Here is a 20,036-nt window from a genome sequence, read left to right as displayed (position 1 = left end):
GTCTGCAGTGGTGACAGGCAGCTGTGAGGCCAACGGGCTTTCTTAAACTAGCTGTGTCAAAAACACGTGTATTAGCAATTGAGCACTAGGAGATAATACCTTTTCCTAGAGAACACCATGAAGGACCATGGGATTTGGCTTTAAATAAACATGCAGTTTGGGTGCAAAACCAGCCTCTGCTTTCTACCCAATCCTCATAGAGACCAGGGATGGCAGGCACGGAAGTGTTAAGATTAATGCAGTGACAAGGGCCTAGGGCAGTATAGAGCCTCAAAACTGGGACAGTTCTGCCCACGGTCTATTTTTTGGCCCTGCAAGTCGGAAGCAGCTGCTGTGATTGTGTTTTCGGCAGGAGGGTTGGGGTGTGTGTGTGTGTGGGGGGGGGTGGCTTCTGAGAGCCCTGCCCGTGCAGGTGAGGGGAGCAGGTTGCTGGGGCTGCTGAGTATATGCATTCTGAAGGCACTCAGCCCGCATCACCTAAGTGCACCCCAAGGCAGGTGCCCCTCAGCTTCACGTCTGTGCCCCTTGTAGCTCCTGGTGCCCTGCCTGGCATATGGTTAAATGGAATGAAATTGAGTGGAATATGAGGCTGGGACTGAGCGGGATTCACATAGCAACTCTCGTTTATTCAGAAGAACTCAGTTTAGCCAAATGTTCATCCTCTCTTCCCACAAAGCTTTATTTACTAGGGCTAACTAGTCCCCCAAATTTTTGTTGCGGATCCTTCAAGCTGTGTGGAAAGGCCCAGGGGACCAGGCATGGGGGGTGCCTAGAATAACTACCTGGGGCTAACGATTCCCAGCAATTGGAACTGAGCTCAGATTCCCATGCTGCATTCTCTCTACTTTTCTGCAGTGGCTGGCCCCTGGCCAGAAACAACACCAACACCTGCAACAATTCAGAGGAGTGAGTACCTCTGCTTCCCAGCAGAGCCCCCTCGCCTTCCCTGGTCCCACTGGCCACCTGCCTCCCCGTAGATGCCCCAGCCTCGCTCCCCCTGCTTAAACACCCTCCCCAAACACCGCTAGATTAGAATCCTGTACCTTTCACCAAAATTCCATCCGCGTGGAAAAATGGGGAAGGGACCTGGTCCATTATGACTTTTTGGAGCAAGTCATTTTCTCTCTTTCCCTCATTTTTCTCATCTATAATGCAAAGGGGTTGAATTGCATAAATGTTTTAAGCTTTGACGTCCTCTAGCACTATGTGTTTGAGGGTGCAAAATCGGAGTTCCTTTACGGAGCATGGATGCTCTCCTTCATGATGAGTATGCATTTTCCATTCTATGACCTCAAGCTCCAGGGTCCCCCAGTGAAATGCCCTTGTCATCAGGTCAGTCCAGGCCAATTTGGAGGGTGCGATCAGGACAGTGGGAAGAGGAAATTTAAATACTTCCAGAAGATAGCCTCTTGAAATGGTGGCCTGCTGTAAATACTTTTTTTTATCACCAGATGCTGAGCTGGAAGATCAATATGATGTGTGATTCTGGCAAGTGCCACTCAAGAGTCCAAGGAGGATGTGTGTGATCATATACGTGGGTTAGCACGTATGTGGGTGCACCATTCTCCAGCCTTCTTTATGGAATACCATGGGGGCAGGCGTGGGAGGAAGTCTCAGTTGAAGCTTAGGGAAAAACCCAGCAATATCAGCAGGAAGAAATCTGAATTTCCTGACTTGCAATTGAAAGAAAAGTGTGCCAAGGCTTTTTCTTATTTTCCTTTGTTTCTTGGATAGAAGTTTTCCCCATTTCCCTCCATGAAACTTAGTTGCATTTTGTTGGGTGGATATCAGATTCAGAGACCCAAAAGCCAGCAATCAAGGTAAATGAGATTATTTAATCTGCAAAACAGCAGCAAAACAGCAGCTATGTGCTTGATCTAAAGCCAAACTTGATATTAAACACCCTGGAAACCCCCAGTGTTGAGTCCCCGTAGTCAGAGATAGGCTCTGGGCACTGAAAACCACAGATGCAGGTCCTGCAGGCCTCTAGCCTTTTCTGTTCTGGGGCTGAGATGTGGGTGAGGATGGTGGTGGGGGGGTGGGGGGTGGGGGTGTTGGCTGCATCAGGCTCCTATACATCTTTTCAGATGGGTTCGGATCATGGATCCATGCTGCAGGCCAAGGACTGAGGGAGAAAATTGGGGACTGTCCCAAAATATGACCAGTTGGGCAGAGAGTTACAGAAATAATTCTTATGGATGCCCTTCCCCATTCTTCCAACACGTTTCTGGCATTTTCACTTAATCCTATGGGTCCTGAAAAATTTTTCTCTGTCCCAGGGCAAACTGTTCCCAGCCCAAACCGGCATTGTTTTTGCAGCTCTGTATAGGTCCTTCAGGGCAGAGCTGGGTGGATTCTGGGGTGCAGTGGAATGGTGCTGGGTTTTTCATAGGCCCACAGCAGGTTGATAACCAGGGGAAAGGCCAAGGCCTGTAACCCCCATGCCATACATCCTGGCCAGGTGTCAACTCCCTGCTGGTCTAAGCATATTCCATGAGCTTGTGGGCAGTGCCCTCTGCTGGTATCTTGGCATTAATACTTCAGTGGCTGAAAACCCTTCAAGGGACACTTCATGGTAGATTAAAGAGGACAGGAGATGGGAGACTGTCCTTGCTCTTCTCATTTACCAAGTTTAATAACCTTTTATTTTGATTCAATTCATTCATGTGTTCACTGTCAAAAACTCGGAAAACACAGAAAAGCACCCATGAGCATACACCCTCAAAAAATATGCTTCATTTTAGTAGTAGAATCCCATTATCAGAGATAACTCCTCTTAACATGTTGGGAAATATCCCTCCAAGTTTTTCTATGGATACTGAATAGATAGAAAGATTATATTATATATAAATAAATAATTATATACTGGTATATACTATAGTATAACTGTTATATGTTAATTATTTTTATTATTTAAATTATACATAATTACACATATGATATATATGCTATCAATTACAAGTAAGTACATATATATGATATATATGTTATCAATTTTTATATCATATACACATATAGTATATACATATATCATTATATATATGCTGGTTAAGTGCATTTGTATCCCTATTTAGCCACAAAGAGCTTTGTGACCTTAGGCAAGCTACCTGACCTTTCTGTACATTAGTCCCCTGATTTGTAAGATAGGGTTTGTACTAATGTCTTATGGGGTTGTGCGAAGGCTATGTTAATACATGTACAGTGCTTAGAACAGAGCCTGGTATATAGTAAGTGCCCAATAAATACTGACTAGCAAGGTAAGCAGAACAATTTCATCACCACCTCCCTAAAATGGCTACATCCTAATCCCTGGAACCTGTGGAGAGGTTACCTTATATGGCAAATAGGACTTTGCAAATGTAATTAAATTTAAAGACCTTGGAGATTATCCTGGATTATCAGGTGGGCCCAATATAGTCACATGAGTCCTTAAAAGCAGAAAGAGGTGAAGAAGTGTGGGTCTGTGAGACAAGATGGAAGGAGAAAGAAGAGGAATTTTCATTGTGAGAAGAACCCAACCAGTAACTGCTGGCTTTGAAGAAGGAGAAAGGGTGACACAAAGCAAGGAATACAACAGCCTCTCAAAGCTGGGAGTAGCCTTCCATTTTTAGCAGCAAGAAGACAGATACTTTGGTCCTACAGATTCAAGAAACTGAACACTGCCCATAACCCCAGTGAGCAGGAAACAGATTCTCTCCCAGGGCCTCCAGGAAAAAATGCAGCTTGCCCGCCCCTTGATTTTTGTCCAGACTTTCTCCAGAATTTTCATCTAGAGAACTATAAGATAACATATTTGGGTTGTTTGAAGCCTCTAAGTTCGTGGTAATTTGTTATGGCAGCAGTAGCAAACAAGTAATACAGCTTTTGATATCAGGAAGGGGGTTCTGCTGAAACAAATACTAAACAATGCAGGACTGGCTTCAGAACAGACCCCAGAAGAATTCTGAAAGCATAATTTAAAAATAAATAAAAGCCTAGATTGCTTTGAATAGGCTGGTAGTAGAAATATGGACATCAAAGCCTCTTCCAGTGAGGGCTCAGAAGGAAATGAGGAACATTACAGAGAAAACCTAAATTGTCCAACCGCCTTGTGGCTTGAACCATTAGGAGGACCCAGGGCTTTAAGGATGCTGCTGGTGGGATGGTTCACCAGCAGCATCCTGCTGGGTAGCTCAGTGGCTGAGCATCTGCCTTTGGCTCAGGGTGTGATCCTCGGGTCCTGGGATTGAGTCCCATATCAGGCTCCCCACAGGGAGCCCGCTTCTCCCTCTGCCTATGTCTCTGCCTCCCTTTCTGTGTCTCTCATAAATGAATAAATAAAATCTTTAAAAAAAAAAAAAGGATGCTGCTGCTGAGGATTTGCAAAAAAATGAGGAGAAGACCATTGGAAACTGGAGAAAAAGAACTATTGTTTTACGGTGGCAGAAAGCTTAGCACAACTACATCCTGCAGGCGGGTGGGGAACAGGACTTGTGGGCAATGAACTTGACAAAGTAGCTGAGGATATTTCCAACCAAGGTGTTGAAGATCCAGGCTGGTGTCTTCTTGCTGCTTATGGTAAAACCCAAGAGGAGAGAGATAAATGGAAGGAAGAATTTGAAAGAAAAAGGAAACAGGACTTCATGGTTTTGCAAATTCTCAGCCTACTCAAAAGGGAAAGTTACTAAATTTAAAAAACTGTCAGGAAAGTGTGCTTTGAGAAAAAGTCGAGGGTGTGGCTTAACAGTCATTTGCTAATACCTCGGAAAGTTCAAAAGTTCTGAGTAGGCAACAAAAGACTCCCAGAAGAATTTAAGGATGTGACTCATAGCTCCCCTCTGCTATCCCAGCAGAAGTCAAAAATAGAGAAGGGATTTCTCAGACAGATCTATGGATGAGCCTCTTGTCTGGCACAGTGATTTCCTCTAATATACATGACCTGCAGTGTTCTAGAAGATTTCCTGCCAGCAGAAATACCACCAGCTTGGACCTGAAGGGACAGACAGTATGAAATGGAGGGAGATTATGGGACCCCTAAATTCTAGATGCAGGAAACAGGTTGATTAGAATACTCAGCTATAAACAGGTGATTCCTTTAAGGAGGAAGAAAGGAGGGCTCAGAGGGCAAAGCTCTGAGCTCAGAGGGTGGAGGCATGAAAACTACCAAGAATTATTCTCAGGCCTTGAGACAGAATGGCTGGTGCCCTGCTGGATTTCAAAATTGCTTGGGACCAGTAACACTCTTGTCCTTTGGTTTTCTCCCTTTTTGAACTGAAATATCTATAATTAATATCCTATACCTGCCCTTGCATTGTGTCTTTGGAACAGATGATTTGTTTTAGTTTTGCAGGTTCACAAGTAGAGTGACTCATGCCCTAGGATGATTCACAGACAGAATCTTGCCCCTACCTGATTTAGGTGATAAGATTTAGGACTTTTGAGCTGATGAGATTTCAATAATACTTTCAGATTCTGAGTTGATGCTAGAATGGGATGAAACTTTGGGGGGTCTTGGAATTAGGGTGAATGCATTTAGCCCACGGGATGGATGTAAATCTTTGAAGGCCAAGGGACAGACTGCGGTAGGTGGCATAATGGTTCCCCCCACCCCCCCCCCCCCAATGTCCATGCCTTAGTCCTCACCTCCTGTGACTAGGTTACTTCACACAGCAAAAGGGACTTTGCAAATGTAATTAAATCTCAGGACCTTGAGATGGGGAGATTATCCTGGACTATCAAGGTGGGCCCAGTCTAATCACGTGCATCCTTAAAAGTGCAGAAGCTTTCCAGCTGCAGAGAACCAGAGAGATGGCATCTTAAGGACTCCGCCTGCTGTTGCTGGCTCTGAGCATAGAAGGAAGCCTCTAAAAGCTGGGCATGCCCTCAGCTTACAGCCAGCAAATAAATGAGGATATTGGTCCTCTACTTGCAAGGAATTAAATTCCACCAATAATCCAAATGAGCAGGAAACAGATTCTCTCCTGGAATCCTCAAAAAGGATCACAGAGCCCTGCCGACAACTCAATTTCAGCACGAGGCTCAATTTTCAGCCCATACCAGATTTATGACCTACAGATCTGCAGTTTGGGTTGTTTTAAGCCACTAAAGTGGTGACAGTTCTGGCAGCAATAGAAACCTCATGCAGCTGTTATTCTGAGCTTTTTTGCAGTCTGCTTTTAACTTGGCAAAATATTAGAAATGTTTTCCCATGTCCCCAAATACTCTTCCACATTACTTTGAGGAGCCTTGTAGAATTCCATTGTTGATGAATCTCCTCCTGTTGTAGGACTAGATTGCTTATGCTTTTGACCATTACAGCTAATGGTAGTGATTATTTTTCTGTACTCCTGTTTGCACACATCTTTGATTATTTCCTTAGTAACTGCTGTGTAAAGTATATTGGTCTTTTCCAATGAGTGTTTAATGGGCAGGTGCTTATTTCTCAACCTGTGCTTCCTCCAGGATGTGGAACAGGAAGATCAGAGAGGGGTCTCTGGATGATTCTCTATGGGCATTAATGCCTGCCTTGAAGAACTAATATAATTATTAACAGGCAAACTTTTTAACAGTGTTAACCCTTAAAGATATGCCATAAAGAAGAGGGAGCAGAGTAAAGTCATGTGTTGAGGAGACACCTGCACTCATAGGACCTTCCTGTAGATGTGGATGGAAGGGGGGCCATGCAGCCCCCAGCCTCATGGTCCAGAAACATCTGGATAAGTACCTGAACATGACTGCGTTTGCCTCAGATGACTCTTAAGATTTGCTGTTATGGGGCAAACCTGTTCCTGCCTGTGTGTATTTTGTTTCCCTTCTCCTCTCTGGCTTCCTTATCAAGGGCCAGGATTTCATCTGCTACACGGGCGGGTTTTGAGATCAGCTACCAAGCCATACCCTTCCCTTCAGAACAAAGAACTGTACATGAGCCTCTGAACCCCCCAGTGACTTTTCCGCTCTCAATATGTGGATGTGGGTTCATTTCCCATTACCTCAAAGTGTCTCTGGTCTCAAGCTCTTTGTGACTTCCCAGGGGCTCACGAAAGTCAGTCAGAAATGCTAGAACATTAGACTGGACCACTGTGTATACCTGACTGCGTATGACGTATGCTTTAATGGGGTGCTTTACCTCAAGCCCCAGGAATAATAATAGCAATAAAAGCAATAACCTCGCTTCATCCCAGTGTGCTAGAAATATCCATTTCCCACACCATACCCTCTTCTCCTTGTGACTGTGGCCCACTCTCTCCACTGTGGTAGTGTCCTTGGCCTATGAAAATTGCTAAATGTCCCCCCTGTGTCATCCAGTGACAAGGCGAAAAAGGAGGAGAAGGAGAAAAAGGAAGAGAAAGAGAAAAACTGCACAAAACAAGAGGAGTAAGTACTGAGAAGAGCTGCCTCCAACAAAGGGGTGTAGTGGTCCCCGCAGGCCTGGCCTCTTCCTGGTTCCTGTGAGTCTGAGAACCGTGTGGTCAGGCCTCAGCATCGGCCCTAGAGAGGGGCTGCCGAGCGTTGTGGGAGCAAAGTGGTGCCAGGTGGGGATCAGGCTTCCTGAGACGGTGTGAGGGGCCCACCCCACAGGCAGAGTCCCGCCCCAATTCAGAGCATCCAGAGGGGCTGTCCCTGTGAGCCCACTCCTGTGCACTCCCACCCCATATTCTGTTTGCCTGTCTGTACAGTCGGGGTAAGCTGAGGTCTACTCCCTGGCACTAGGAAATACTATATTCACAAACTTCACTCCACACCAGGGGTGATATGTGTTGTGAACATTCCAAAGCCCTATCAGTGAGCTGTTGATCCTGTACCTGCTGAGTCAAGGCAAAGGCAGAAAGGCATCCCAGGGTCTTCTCTGGGGCCTGGGAGCAGCTCTGTGGGCTAGGGCCAGCTTGTGGGACCTATGGGGCCAGGGAGAAGACACATGAATCCAAAGGAAAAGAAGAATCTCCAATACTACCTATAAACACTAATCCTCAGAAAATCTTGAAAATAAAAACAGAAAGCACCCTAAGCTATTGCTTCCTCCAGTGTTGGACCACATAACCTAGATGATTCCCATGTTAGTTGTTTTTTGATGAAGAGGCAGGATCCAAGTACTTGGATAGGAGTCTTCAGATCATCTGCGCAGATGCAGTTAGCTCCTGAATGCAGTCCAGAGAGGAGCTGGACTGCAGAACCAGTGGGCAGTGTTTAAATGCACATCTCAAGTCCCAGCCCTGGAGGGAATCTGGGTGGGCCCCAAGAATCAGTGTTCTCACAGAGCTCCCCCAGGTGGCTCCAACATTACCGTGCTATGCTGCAATTTACTCCCAGCATGCTGAAGAATGTAGGTTATACCACAGGCACATGGGAATGTTAGCACCATGGTTTTATGGTCAACTGTGGCTTTCTGGGAAGCTGAGCTAGGAGGGAAGGGCCTCCAATCTGCCCTCTCCCAGCCTGTCCTCTCATGCAGGGATAACCCATGTGTCCTTGAGTCTCTTGAGTTTAGCCTGCGGCTACCCTAGGGTCTCTAAGCTAGTCCAAATCTCTAAGACTGTCCAATGCTGTGATCTTTCAATATACTGCATTGTTTGTGTGTTGGTGTTTCCAGAAACAAGAAAGCCATCATGGTGATGGACCCCTCCGGCAACATGTACTATCGCTGGTTGACTCTCATTGCCCTGCCTGTCTTCTATAACTGGTGTCTGCTGGTGTGCAGGTAGGGGCATGGGGTAGGGTCACCATACAGAGAGGGGTGAGGGTGGAGGAGCAAGGAGGGGTGAGGCAGTCAGGCCTCAAGATAGAGCTCTGGGTCCCACTCAGGGGCTGGATTTCTGGTCCCCACATGGCCACCATCCAACTGAGTGTCTTCATTTTTCCATCTCTGAGGAGGATCTAGAAGACCATCAGAGTTCTCTGAAGCACAGTGGGGGATCTGTGCTTGCTATGGGCAGCAAGGGTCCTGTCACCTTGGAACATTCTTAATCCAGTTGTAGGAGGAAGATGCAGGGGCGAGTAGCTACTTTTCTGCAGGGAAATGGGTGGGGGCAGGGTGTTCCTGAGCAGCCTGCAGGACAAGGATGCAGGGGAAGGGCACAGTTCTCTGATTGTAAGCCCAAGCAAGTCGGAGTGCTGGGGTACAAGCTGCTGCTCTTGTGAGAGCAGCCAGGGTGCTCCTGAGAAGGCCTGCAGGACAGGGATGAGGGTAGATGTGGGCTTCGGGAAGTGCCCCACAAATGCATTTCTGAGGTACAAGGCAAGCTGTTACTCTCCTGGGGAGAACTGGAGGCTCTGGAACTTTTCTAAGCAAACTATGGGAGGGAGGTACAGGGTGAGCTGCTACTCCTCTAGTAAGAGATTGGGGGAGGGAGGGGTTTAGGGTCTCTTAGGAAATCTGCTGCTTGGGAATACAGGGGCAGGATGCTGCTTCTCTGAGGGCCAGATGGGGGCTTGGGCTTCTCTACAGGATTTGGGGTGCCAAGGGGCTATGTTCTTCTGAGGGCAAACAGGACCCCCGGGCATCCCTGAGCAAGCTGCAGGACAGAGATGCAGGGTAAGCTGCTTGCTCTATGTGAACAAGCAGGGGTGTTGGGGGAAGTTTATGAGTAAGTCCACAAGAGAGAGATGTAGGGATACCTGCCTCTCCTCTGGGCGAGTTGGTGGGAGTCTGTGTGGCATATCTGAGTGAGCTGCAAGGCAAGGATGCCAGGACGAGAGACTGTGTCCTAAGCATTAGGCTCTGGAGCCTTTCTGCACAAGCCCATAAGACAGGCATGCAGGGGTGAGCAGCTGTTCTTCCCACAGCGGGTGAGGCTTTGGGTGCTCTGGAGGGGGAGGGGGAGGCTACTCTTCTGAGGGAGCAGGGGTTTGGGGAAGTTCCTGAGCAAGCAGTTTGAGGACAGAGGGGCAAGCTGCTACTCTTCTAGAAGTACACAGGAGGCCTTGGGGCTTCTCTAAGCAAGCTTCAGGGTAGGATAAGGGGTGAGCTGCTACTCTCTGAAAACAAATGAAGGGGCTCAGGGCCCTTACTAGCAGCCCTTCTTTTGCAGTTGGTTGGGAGAGGTGCAGGGGAGGCAGGGGGCTTTGCACCAATCCTGAGCAAGTCTGCAAGACATGCTACCGAGTGTAAGTGCGGGCTTTGGGGATTATCAGAATGAGGAAGGGAACTCCTACTCTTCTGCGGATAAATGTGGGAGTGAGAAGGGGGAGAATTTGGGGCCCCTCCTAGCCCACCTGCAAGATAGGGATATGTGGGCCAGTTGCTCCTGTGTGAGTGGGGCTTCTGGGACTGCAGGAAAGTTGCTATTCTGAGGAGGCAGCAGGGCCTCAGTTTCCTGAGTGAGCTATAGGGTGGGGATGCAGGCACCAGCTGCTGGTTTTTTGAAGTGAAGAGGGGTATTTGGGGGGTATTGTCTGTATGAGAAATAGCGAGCATAATGATCTAGAAAGTAGAAAATATTTACTGGCTTGTCCAGTTATTAATTTCTGAGAAATTCTTCTAGTTTTGTTGGCATTTGACCCCAGAAAGGGCAAGTGCTCCATCTCTTCACATGACTCCACCAGTGAGGCCTAGACGCACTGCCCCTCCTGGGATCTCAGAGCATATGATCGAGAGGCAAAAGGGTTCATTCTTTGGGACAGAAAACCTCAGAGCTGGATCTCCTCATCAGAGCCTGGGGTGATAATGCTGGGGCCCAAACCCTGCAGGTGGGCTAACACAAAGATGAAAGCTGCAGGATTTAGCACAGAGATGGACCCTGCCTTAGACCAAGGCCTGGACATGCCCACTCCTTCCCTCACTTGCTTAGGGCCTGTTTCGATGAGCTGCAGTCTGAGCACGTGATGCTGTGGCTGCTCCTGGACTACTCGGCAGATTTCCTCTATGGCTTGGATATGCTGGTGCGAGCCCGGACAGGTGAGTGGGCCCAGGCCCAGGGACTTCTCTGGGCCAGACCACAGACCCACCTCATGCATCAGGAGGGGGACCTCGGGGACCACAAGGTGGGTTCAGGAAATCCAGAATGGGTGACATTACCTCCCTCTGACTGCAAGAGTCCAGGCAGGTCTGGGGTAGCTCAAACAGTGAGGCGTGGTACTGCTCCCTCTACAATGGCCCTTGAGTAGAGGTCAGGATACCTGGGTACTGGTCCCTGCTGTCCCAACAAGCTGTGTGACCTTGAGCAAGTCAAGTTGTCTCTCTGGGCCTCATTTGTATCACCTGTGAAATAAGGCCAAACTGTCATCTCTCAAAGGACCCCCTCCAGCAGTGATGGTTCAATATCTCAGGAAATAGGAGGGAGAACTCCATTGATCTTGGAGTTCCTTTTCCTGGACAGTTGGAGGATCCAGGACATGTTACTCTGGGGCTTTCGGATATAAGGAGGAAACAGGACCCAGGTTAATGATGACTTCCCTCAGATTGCCTCTGATCAAGAGTGGGGTTAAAACCCCCCCGTGTCTGAGGGTCCAAGCTGTGCATCCTTTGGGCATCTTTTTGTAATCTGCACAAAGACATCACACCAGCTGGCAGAGGCCTGGCTTGTCACTTTCCAGATTTTTGAGCTAAAAACCATGCCATAGTTGTCAATAACCATCATCACATCACGGCAGCAAGCCTCCGTGTGGCTTCACAGCGTACAAAGCATTTCAAGCACCTTGTTTTCTCATTAGAACTGCTGCAGGAGATAGGAAGCACAGGCATAATTATCTTCATCTTGCTGATTTAGAAACTGAAGCCCAGAGACACTGACTGGCCCAGAGTCTACAGTCACTACCCCACAGGGCCATACTGACACCCCCACCACCACCGCTTCCACACACTGCACAGCATTACAACTTAGAAGACCTCTGGGGAGCCTGGGTGGCTCTGGCAGTTAAGCATCCATCTCTTGATTTCAGCTCAGGTCATGATCTTAGGGTTCTGGGATGGAACTATTCCTCACTCCTGGTTCAGAAGAGAGTCTGCTTGTCTCCCTCTCTCTTTGCCCCTCCCCCTGCTTATGTTCTCTCTCTCTCTTAATAAATAAATCTTAAAAAAAAAAAAAAAAAAAAAGAAGGAAGAAGACCTCAAGTATGCAGCTTGAGGATTGCATGGGTAACTTAGCCAGTCCTGGTGGTCTGCCACTTTGTGGTCACGTAAGCCTACTAAGACACAAGAGCTCCCTGGGTGGCCCGACTCATTGAGCCAACTAACCTTGTTTCAACCAAGCTTCAATGGGTCAAGTTATCCCCAGTCAGACAGTGATCTTGTCCCTTTTTGTTCTTGGGTACTGTCCCTGGTATTCTAGGATTCCACAGGAAGCCTCGTGTATAAGGCAGGTAAGTACAGAAACCAAGTGGCCATGGATCATACCTGAAAGGGAAAAAATCTTTAGAATCTAGAGAGGATATAATTAAGGAAGTAGGGAGGACCTATCATCTAACACCAGTCCACATTCAAATTTACCCAATTAATCTACATTTTTAACCGAATAAAAAAGGTAGGATATCATAAATGAGAAGTGCATTTTCATAGTAATAGGTAAATGTGGCTTTTGAAGTTGTTTCTGTCATATATGTATAACTACACCTTCTTTTTTTTAAAGATTTTATGTATTTATTTATTCATAGAGACAGAGAGAGAGAGAGAGAGAGAGAGAGAGGCAGAGACATAGGCAGAGGGAAAAGCAGGCTCCACACAGGGAGCCCGACCTGGGACTTGATCCTGGGTCCCTAGGATCACAGCCCGGGCTGCAGGTAGCGCTAAACTGCTGTGCTACCCAGGCTGCCCTAACTATGCTTTCTTTAATCACGGTGTAAAATATTTTCCTGTGGGCCATGGTCCAAAAAAAAAAAGTAGCCTCTTTAATGCCCAAGTGACCTCCATCTTTTTCTTTAGGCTTCCTGGAGCAAGGCTTGATGGTCAAGGATGCCCAGAGGCTGTGGAAGCATTACACAAAGACTGTGCACTTCAAGCTAGACATATTGTCCCTAGTCCCCACAGACCTGGCTTATTTTAAGTTGGGTGTAAACTATCCAGAACTGAGGTTCAACCGCCTACTGAAGTTTTCCCGGCTCTTTGAGTTCTTTGACCGCACAGAGACGAGAACCAACTACCCCAATTTGTTCAGGATCGGAAACTTGGTCTTGTACATCCTTATCATCATTCACTGGAATGCTTGCATCTACTTCGCCATTTCCAAGTTCATTGGTTTCGGGACAGATTCCTGGGTCTATCCAAACGTCTCAAACCCAGAGTATGGACGCCTCTCCAGGAAGTATATTTACAGTCTCTATTGGTCCACCTTGACCCTGACCACCATCGGGGAGACCCCACCCCCTGTAAAAGATGAGGAGTATGTGTTTGTGGTCATAGACTTCTTAGTGGGCGTCCTAATCTTTGCCACCATTGTTGGCAATGTGGGCTCCATGATCTCGAACATGAATGCTTCACGGGCCGAGTTCCAGGCCAAGATTGACTCCATCAAGCAGTACATGCAATTCCGCAAGGTGACCAAAGACTTGGAGACACGGGTGATCCGGTGGTTTGACTACCTGTGGGCCAACAAGAAGACGGTGGATGAGAAGGAGGTGCTGAAGAGTCTCCCAGACAAACTGAAGGCCGAGATCGCCATCAATGTGCACCTAGACACTCTGAAGAAGGTCCGCATCTTCCAGGACTGCGAGGCAGGGCTGCTGGTGGAGCTGGTGCTCAAGCTGCGGCCTGCAGTGTTCAGCCCAGGGGATTACATCTGCAAGAAGGGCGACATCGGAAGGGAGATGTACATCATCAAGGAGGGCAAGCTGGCTGTGGTGGCTGATGATGGGATCACCCAGTTCGTGGTCCTCAGTGACGGGAGTTACTTTGGGGAGATCAGCATCCTGAACATCAAGGGAAGCAAGTCAGGGAACCGAAGGACGGCCAACATCAGGAGCATTGGCTACTCAGACCTGTTCTGCCTCTCCAAGGATGACCTGATGGAGGCTCTCACTGAATACCCGGAAGCCAAGAAGGCCCTGGAGGAGAAGGGCCGGCAGATCCTGATGAAGGACAACCTGATCGACGAGGACGTGGCCAGGGCCGGGGCGGACCCCAAGGACATCGAGGAGAAAGTGGAGCACCTGGAGTCCTCCCTGGACACCCTGCAGACCAGGTTCGCTCGGCTCCTGGCCGAGTACAACGCAACCCAGATGAAAGTGAAACAGCGTCTCAGTCACCTGGAGCGCCAGGTGAAGGTCTCTGGGAGCGACCCCCTATCTGACGGGGGTATTCCTGGGGATGCCGCAAAAACAGAGATCAAAGAGCAGTGAAATGCAGAGGTCTGTGTCCTGCTTCCCAGAGTCCACCATTGCTGTGATGCACTGTGGCCGCCACCGAGTGGCCCAGGACTCGGTGGGGTTGCATTCGCATTCTCCTTACCCTTTGCAAGATGTGTGGCCCTGGGAGAGAGCCTCAGTTTCCTCATTTAGGAAGGGGGACTCATCACGTCGGCCCCAGTTAAGTGGCAGGTTATTGTGATGTCCACACGGGACGCTGCACAAGGCAGGGCTTTGTGCAGTGTGAGGTGTCCCCAGTCCATGCATACGAGTGTGGGCACAGCACAATTATGTTTTTAATCCATGAGGAATTTTTAGACTTTTGAACTTTATTTTCTTGTAAATGGAAGATTATTTAGTCATCCACCCCCTTGCACACCCCACGCCACCACCTTCTGATAAGGGAGCTGTGACAATTTGAGTGTAATGTGGGATCTCAAATTCAACCTTACACGAGACAGTTTGGGGCACATTTCTGAATCTGGTCTCTCCTCGTGTGCTCTTTGGGATTCTAGAAATCCTGGTCTTTGATCACGCTGTGATAAGCACAAGAGATGAAGCTAAGTCACCCCATTTGAGGTCAGTTTGAGACCATGAAGCAAATCCAGATTCCCTGTCATCCGGCCCCCATGAAACTGGAATCTGTTTCATAGAAATGATCATCTCGATGAGGGAAAGAAACATCTTCTATTTCACCAAAGGGGTTTGAAGACAGCCTCTTGCCTGATTCCTGAGTCAGGAACAGGGGAAGCCTGTTCTGGCTTGAGAGTTATGCTCAGGGGAGAGCCTTGCAGGTTGCAGGTTGGGATAGGGTCCTGAGTTAAGCAGAGCTGACTACTAGAACTTTTAGAAGATCAAACCCGTAGGCTGTATCTGCAAACTGCCCCTCCACTCAGAGAGGAAGCCTCACTCACCCTTGGAATTATGTCCAGTGTGGCAAAGCTCTCAGCTTGCCAGTCACCGGAAGTGTACCCACTGTAGGACCTAGCTTTTTCTTTTTTTAATCCAGTAAATAGAATTCCATTTCCATTGTATATGATATTTCTATATTCAGTTTCTATGATTACAAGTTATAACCTTACTGGTCCATCCTTCACTTAAATACACATTGTAAATTACCGAAAGGTGAGTTATTCTTCTGATGCAGAGAAGCCATATGTACAGGTTTCCTTCTCTTTTTTTCTCCTCCCTTCCCTCCCTCTTTCTCTTCTCTTGTCTTCTCCTGTCTTCTCTTCTCTTCTCTTCTCTTCTCTTCTCTTCTCTTCTAACCTGCTGCCAGTTAGATTTTTTTTATTTTTATTTTTATTTTATTTTTTATTTTTTTTTAACAAAAAAATTCTGCTATATTTCTAAATGAACTAGTACATATTAATGAAAATGAACAACCTACTGCTATACACAATAATGGACAAATCTTACAAATACAATGCCAAATGGAGGGGAAGGAGATGCAAAAGAGTACACATGGAATGTGTTATGGACTGAATGTTTGTGTTCCCCCCAAATCATGTTGAAATCCTAACCCCCAATGTGATGATATTAGGAGGTAGGGCCTTTGGAAGATGATTAGGTCATGAGGGTGGAGCCCTCATGAATGGGATTAGTGCCCTTATAAAAGAGACCCCAGAGAGCTCTCTCACCTCTTCTGCCATGTGAGGACACAGCGAGAAGACTGCTGTCTATGAATTAGGAAGAGTGCCCTCACCAGACACCGAATCTGCCGGCGTCTTGATCTTGGACTTCCCAGTCTTCAGAACTGTTTTTTCTGTGTTTTGTTTCTGTTTTCCAGCCAATCATCCATTTGTTCCTCAATTTCTTCTATAGAAGTTCCATGATCATAAGATTGAATATATGCACTTTCTAAAGGCGTATATACAGGAAATTCAGGTTTTGGTTTTTTTACTTTAACTTTCTTCTGTTTTTGAAGTGTTTCAAGTTCAGCTCTACTCAATGCATCTTCCTTTTTCTTTAATCTTGTTTCTTTGTATTTAGCATAAAACTCCCCAGCATCCTGGATTAGATGAGGCAATGCTTTTAGTGTAAGGCAAAACCAAATTCCCAGCTTGCATGGAAGCAAATCATGCCACTCTCTTCTCTTCTCTTCTCTTCTCTTCTCTTCTCTTCTCTTCTCTTCTCTTCTCTTCTCTTCTCTTCTCCTCTTCTCTTCTCTTCTCTTCTCTTCTCTTCTCTTCTCTTCCCTTCTCTTCTGATTTGTCTTTCTCCTCCTCCTCTTTCTTCTCAGAAAAAAAATGCCCCATTTTGCTTTAGGAACCTTGAAGTCTCTGTGGTCTGATGTTATAATCCATATGCTATATAACTGGGCCCTAATGTAGTTCATACAAAAGGTGCTGCATTTTCAAATATGTATTTTGGATTTATATGGGTCTCTTCTGTTTTTAATATAGATCATTTGACCATTTTAACGTTCTAAAATGAACTTAAAAGGACTATTAAAGGAAGATATGCTCTAAGCTCATATCATCAGCAAAGTGTAACTAGCAATGTATTCTCAAAATGCGTATGTTTTAAAAGCCTTAACTATTAATTATGCCTATGTTTATATTTGCACAGGAAAAATAGAGACCTGGATTAAAAATATATTGAATGACTCGTGCTTCATATTTTGTCAAAGGGAATACTTAGCTCTGGGATATGTGTCTAAGGCAGTGAGCCCGCTCTCCCCAGTAAAACAGGCACCAGTGTCTAGGGGAAAGCACACACTTCATATGACGGGACATGCACAGCCAGAAGCAAGTGAGAAAAAGCAACCAAAGCTGCAACATTTGTCAGAGTAAATGAGTCAAACCATTCAAATATATAAGAAGTGGATCTCAGGCAGAACGCTAAGTGGCCTGGTATCATTCATCCCAGTTTGCTGTGGGGGATAATCGGGCAGCTTGGAAAAGCATGCATGGACAGAAAGCAAGAGGCAGACTCTTCCCAGAGTCTTCCTCTGTTTATGCCCAGGGAGTTGGGGTGGTGCGTAAGAAAGTGGCGCTTGTGGAGTCGGGCCTGAGTTTGTTCAAGTCCCAACACTGCCACTCAGGCAAATTACTTTACTTTTCTGGGCCTCACTTTCCTCATCTCAGAAATGGGAACGTTACTGCCCACATCACCTCACAGGGAAGGATACTGTGAATAAACTTTCAAACAGCACAGTATAATGGGAATGGCCTGTGCAACCCCTTGGGTGCAGAAAACATCACGTTGTTCTCCTTAAGGAATAAATGAATACAATTTCATCTAGTTAATCTCCAGCTGCCAAGATTATTGAGAGGTTGAGTCCCTGGAAGTGTGTGTGTGTGTGTGTGTGTGTGTGTGTGTCTCAGGAGAGAAATTCCTTGAGACAGGAAGGGAGGAAAATATTGGTGAGCATCCCTCCAAGTATGGATGGATGCAGGCTCCTTGGCAGAAACCCAGGATGGTGGAAGGTGGCAGGATCTCAGATGAGAGGACTGGACTTTGGCTCTGAGGAACCCAGCCTGGCAAAGATCCCAGTGCCCCAAGCTTGGAAATTCCCAAAGCTGCCAGAGAGCCAGGAACTACACAGAGCTGTACAAAGGGTTTCTTGTCAGTAACCGGTAAAAAATGGTGTCTGAATATATTTGTAACTCAACTGATTCATCAAGAGGGACACCTGCTCCATTCCCCTGAAGCACGGGCTCTCAGAGATCTGATGCTACCAACTCACAAAGTTAAACAGGGCCAGGGATCTGTTATGGTTTTGTCAGGCAAACTCTGGTCTATCTCAGACCCTTCTTCCAGGAATGTATCAAAGAGAAGCCAAGGCAGCTCCCTTCTCTGGGTCTCAGGGCCATTAATAATACCCTGAGGAAGGAAAGGTAAAATGCAAGCTGTAATGAACAAAATGGAAAACAAAAATGCTTTTTTGAAGTGCAGAGGATGATTTTTGTCTAATAAAATTGATTCTCATACCTGTGACCTAGCAGTGCTACTTCTGGCTCCGTATTCTTGGAAAAATTTCAGATATGTGTACCCAGAGGCATATACAAATGTTTATTGCAACATTGTTTTTCATAGAAAACAGGAAATAACCTAAAGATCATAATCTAAGGACACATTAGGAAAATATATAATATTTTAGGTATTTCACCAAAGAGAATTTAATAGAGGGAATTAACCGAATGGGCTTTGGAGGGACTAGAGGCCAGAAAAGGAGCACCGAGGTTACCCAGAGAGAATAACTGCAGAAAGCAGCTGTTACCCTTAGGGCTGGGGGAACAAAGGAGAAGGGGTGCTCAGAGGGGAGCCCCTCAGAGCTCAGAGCTGCAACTGAGACCTCTGAAGGGGAGTGCAGCTGGTGGTTACTGGTACCGTAGGAACTCAGAGGAATCTGGCAAAGATAGGACTGGGGACATTATCTGAAGAGGGGTGCTGCGTGGTGGGACTGGTCCTGGGGCATCCCTAAAGAAGTTCCCAAAGGCGGCTGGATACAACTGCCACTGCCAGGACAATCTGCTGCTGTTATGGCTACATAACCAGGACAGCTGGCAACCAGGAAAAAGAAAGTCCCTTGTCCCCTCCTCTTCCTTCCAATAGTCCTCAGCTATTGCCTAGTAGAAAGTTCTAGGAAAGAGACAGAGAGGAGGAAGAATATCTGCCTATTCAGAATGCCTATTCAGAATATCCCCAGATATTCTGAACGGACCGAATATCTGCCACAGACTGGAGGCCCTACCTTGGATGTCTTATAGGAGGTGGTGACCCTCTCCCCACCAACAGATGTTTAAAAGCCTACTGTCAAAGTGTTTTCCTTTGTCCCGAATCTTTTTCATTTTGAGAATGCAGAAATCCCTGAGGAAAGGCAGGATAGGAACAAGGGAAAGTTTCGTTTCTCAAGCATCTCCTGTGGGAGGGCATCGTTCTTCATGCTGAAGTGTACATTTCCTTAGTTAATAATCACTCCTGTTGGGGGAAACATCTCTCTTTAGGCATTTACTCTTTAAATATAATCAACATCATTCATTAATTGATTTTTAAAATGTACGCCTACTCTGTGCAAAGTAGTTTAAGAATTGTTTTTTTGTTTTGTTTTGTTTTGTTTTGTTTTGTTTTTTGGATGCCTGCGTGGTTCAATCAGTTAAGCAGCCAACTCTTGATTTCAGCTCAAGTCCTGATCTCAGGGTAATGAGATTGAGCCCTAAGTGGGGCTCCCCACTCAGCTCAGTGTCTGCTTGTCCCTCTCCCTCTGCTTCTCCCCCTGCTCTCTCTCTCTTTCAAATAAATAAGTCAAATCTTTAAAAGAGAAAAGAATTGCTTTCCTAAAATTCATCTTTTAGAATGGCTAAATACAAGAAACTGGCGAGGCCAAATGTTGTCAAGGATGTGAAGCGCCAAGAATTCTCATTCGTTGTCTGGTAGATATGCAAAATGGTTCAGCTACTTTGGATAACAACGTGGTATATTTTATAACGTTAAAAATACACTTAACATATGAGTACAAAGGGGACACATAATGGAAATTTTAGAGTGATGTGTGATACTGAGGTGGTAGGTATATGACTCTATGCATCTGTCCAAACTCATAGAACCATACATCACAAATAATGAACTTTAATGTATGCAAATTTTAAAATGTCAACTAAGATATGGAACGATCCCGGGATGGAAAGACAATTGTGACAAATAGATTTAACTGCACTAAAAAATATATGATATAACCTCACTAAAGGATTTAGGGTAAAATGACCTAAGTAATTTTTGGTCAGGATAAGTCCTCTAACATTGTTCAACATTTACAAGATTGTTTTGGCTATTCTGGGTCC

General features: G+C 46.3%; 1 protein-coding gene across 6 annotated transcripts in view; it reads left to right on the top strand.

Annotated features, from left to right (window-relative positions):
• The window catches only part of CNGA3 (cyclic nucleotide gated channel subunit alpha 3), a 46,750-nt gene extending 29,892 nt beyond the window's left edge, over window positions 1-16,858 (top strand). For 3 of the 6 annotated variants that reach the window (XM_072742914.1, XM_025992509.2, XM_025992506.2), the window contains 5 exons: window positions 856-906; window positions 7,285-7,353; window positions 8,567-8,674; window positions 10,764-10,870; window positions 12,833-16,858. In XM_072742914.1, coding sequence (XP_072599015.1) covers window positions 856-906; window positions 7,285-7,353; window positions 8,567-8,674; window positions 10,764-10,870; window positions 12,833-14,244 — 1,747 coding nt within the window. In that variant the 3' untranslated portion in view covers window positions 14,245-16,858. The remainder of the gene's footprint in view (window positions 1-855; window positions 907-7,284; window positions 7,354-8,566; window positions 8,675-10,763; window positions 10,871-12,832) is intronic. The other 3 variants (XM_072742916.1, XM_072742917.1, XM_072742915.1) reach the window with 2 other exon arrangements.
• Window positions 16,859-20,036: the final 3,178 nt, after the last annotated feature.

The sequence above is a fragment of the Vulpes vulpes genome, chromosome 16 (genome assembly GCF_048418805.1).
Source record: "Vulpes vulpes isolate BD-2025 chromosome 16, VulVul3, whole genome shotgun sequence".
NCBI lineage: Eukaryota > Metazoa > Chordata > Mammalia > Carnivora > Canidae > Vulpes > Vulpes vulpes.
The sequence above is the reverse complement of the archived record's forward strand: the minus strand, read 5'-3'. Positions and strand labels throughout refer to the sequence as shown.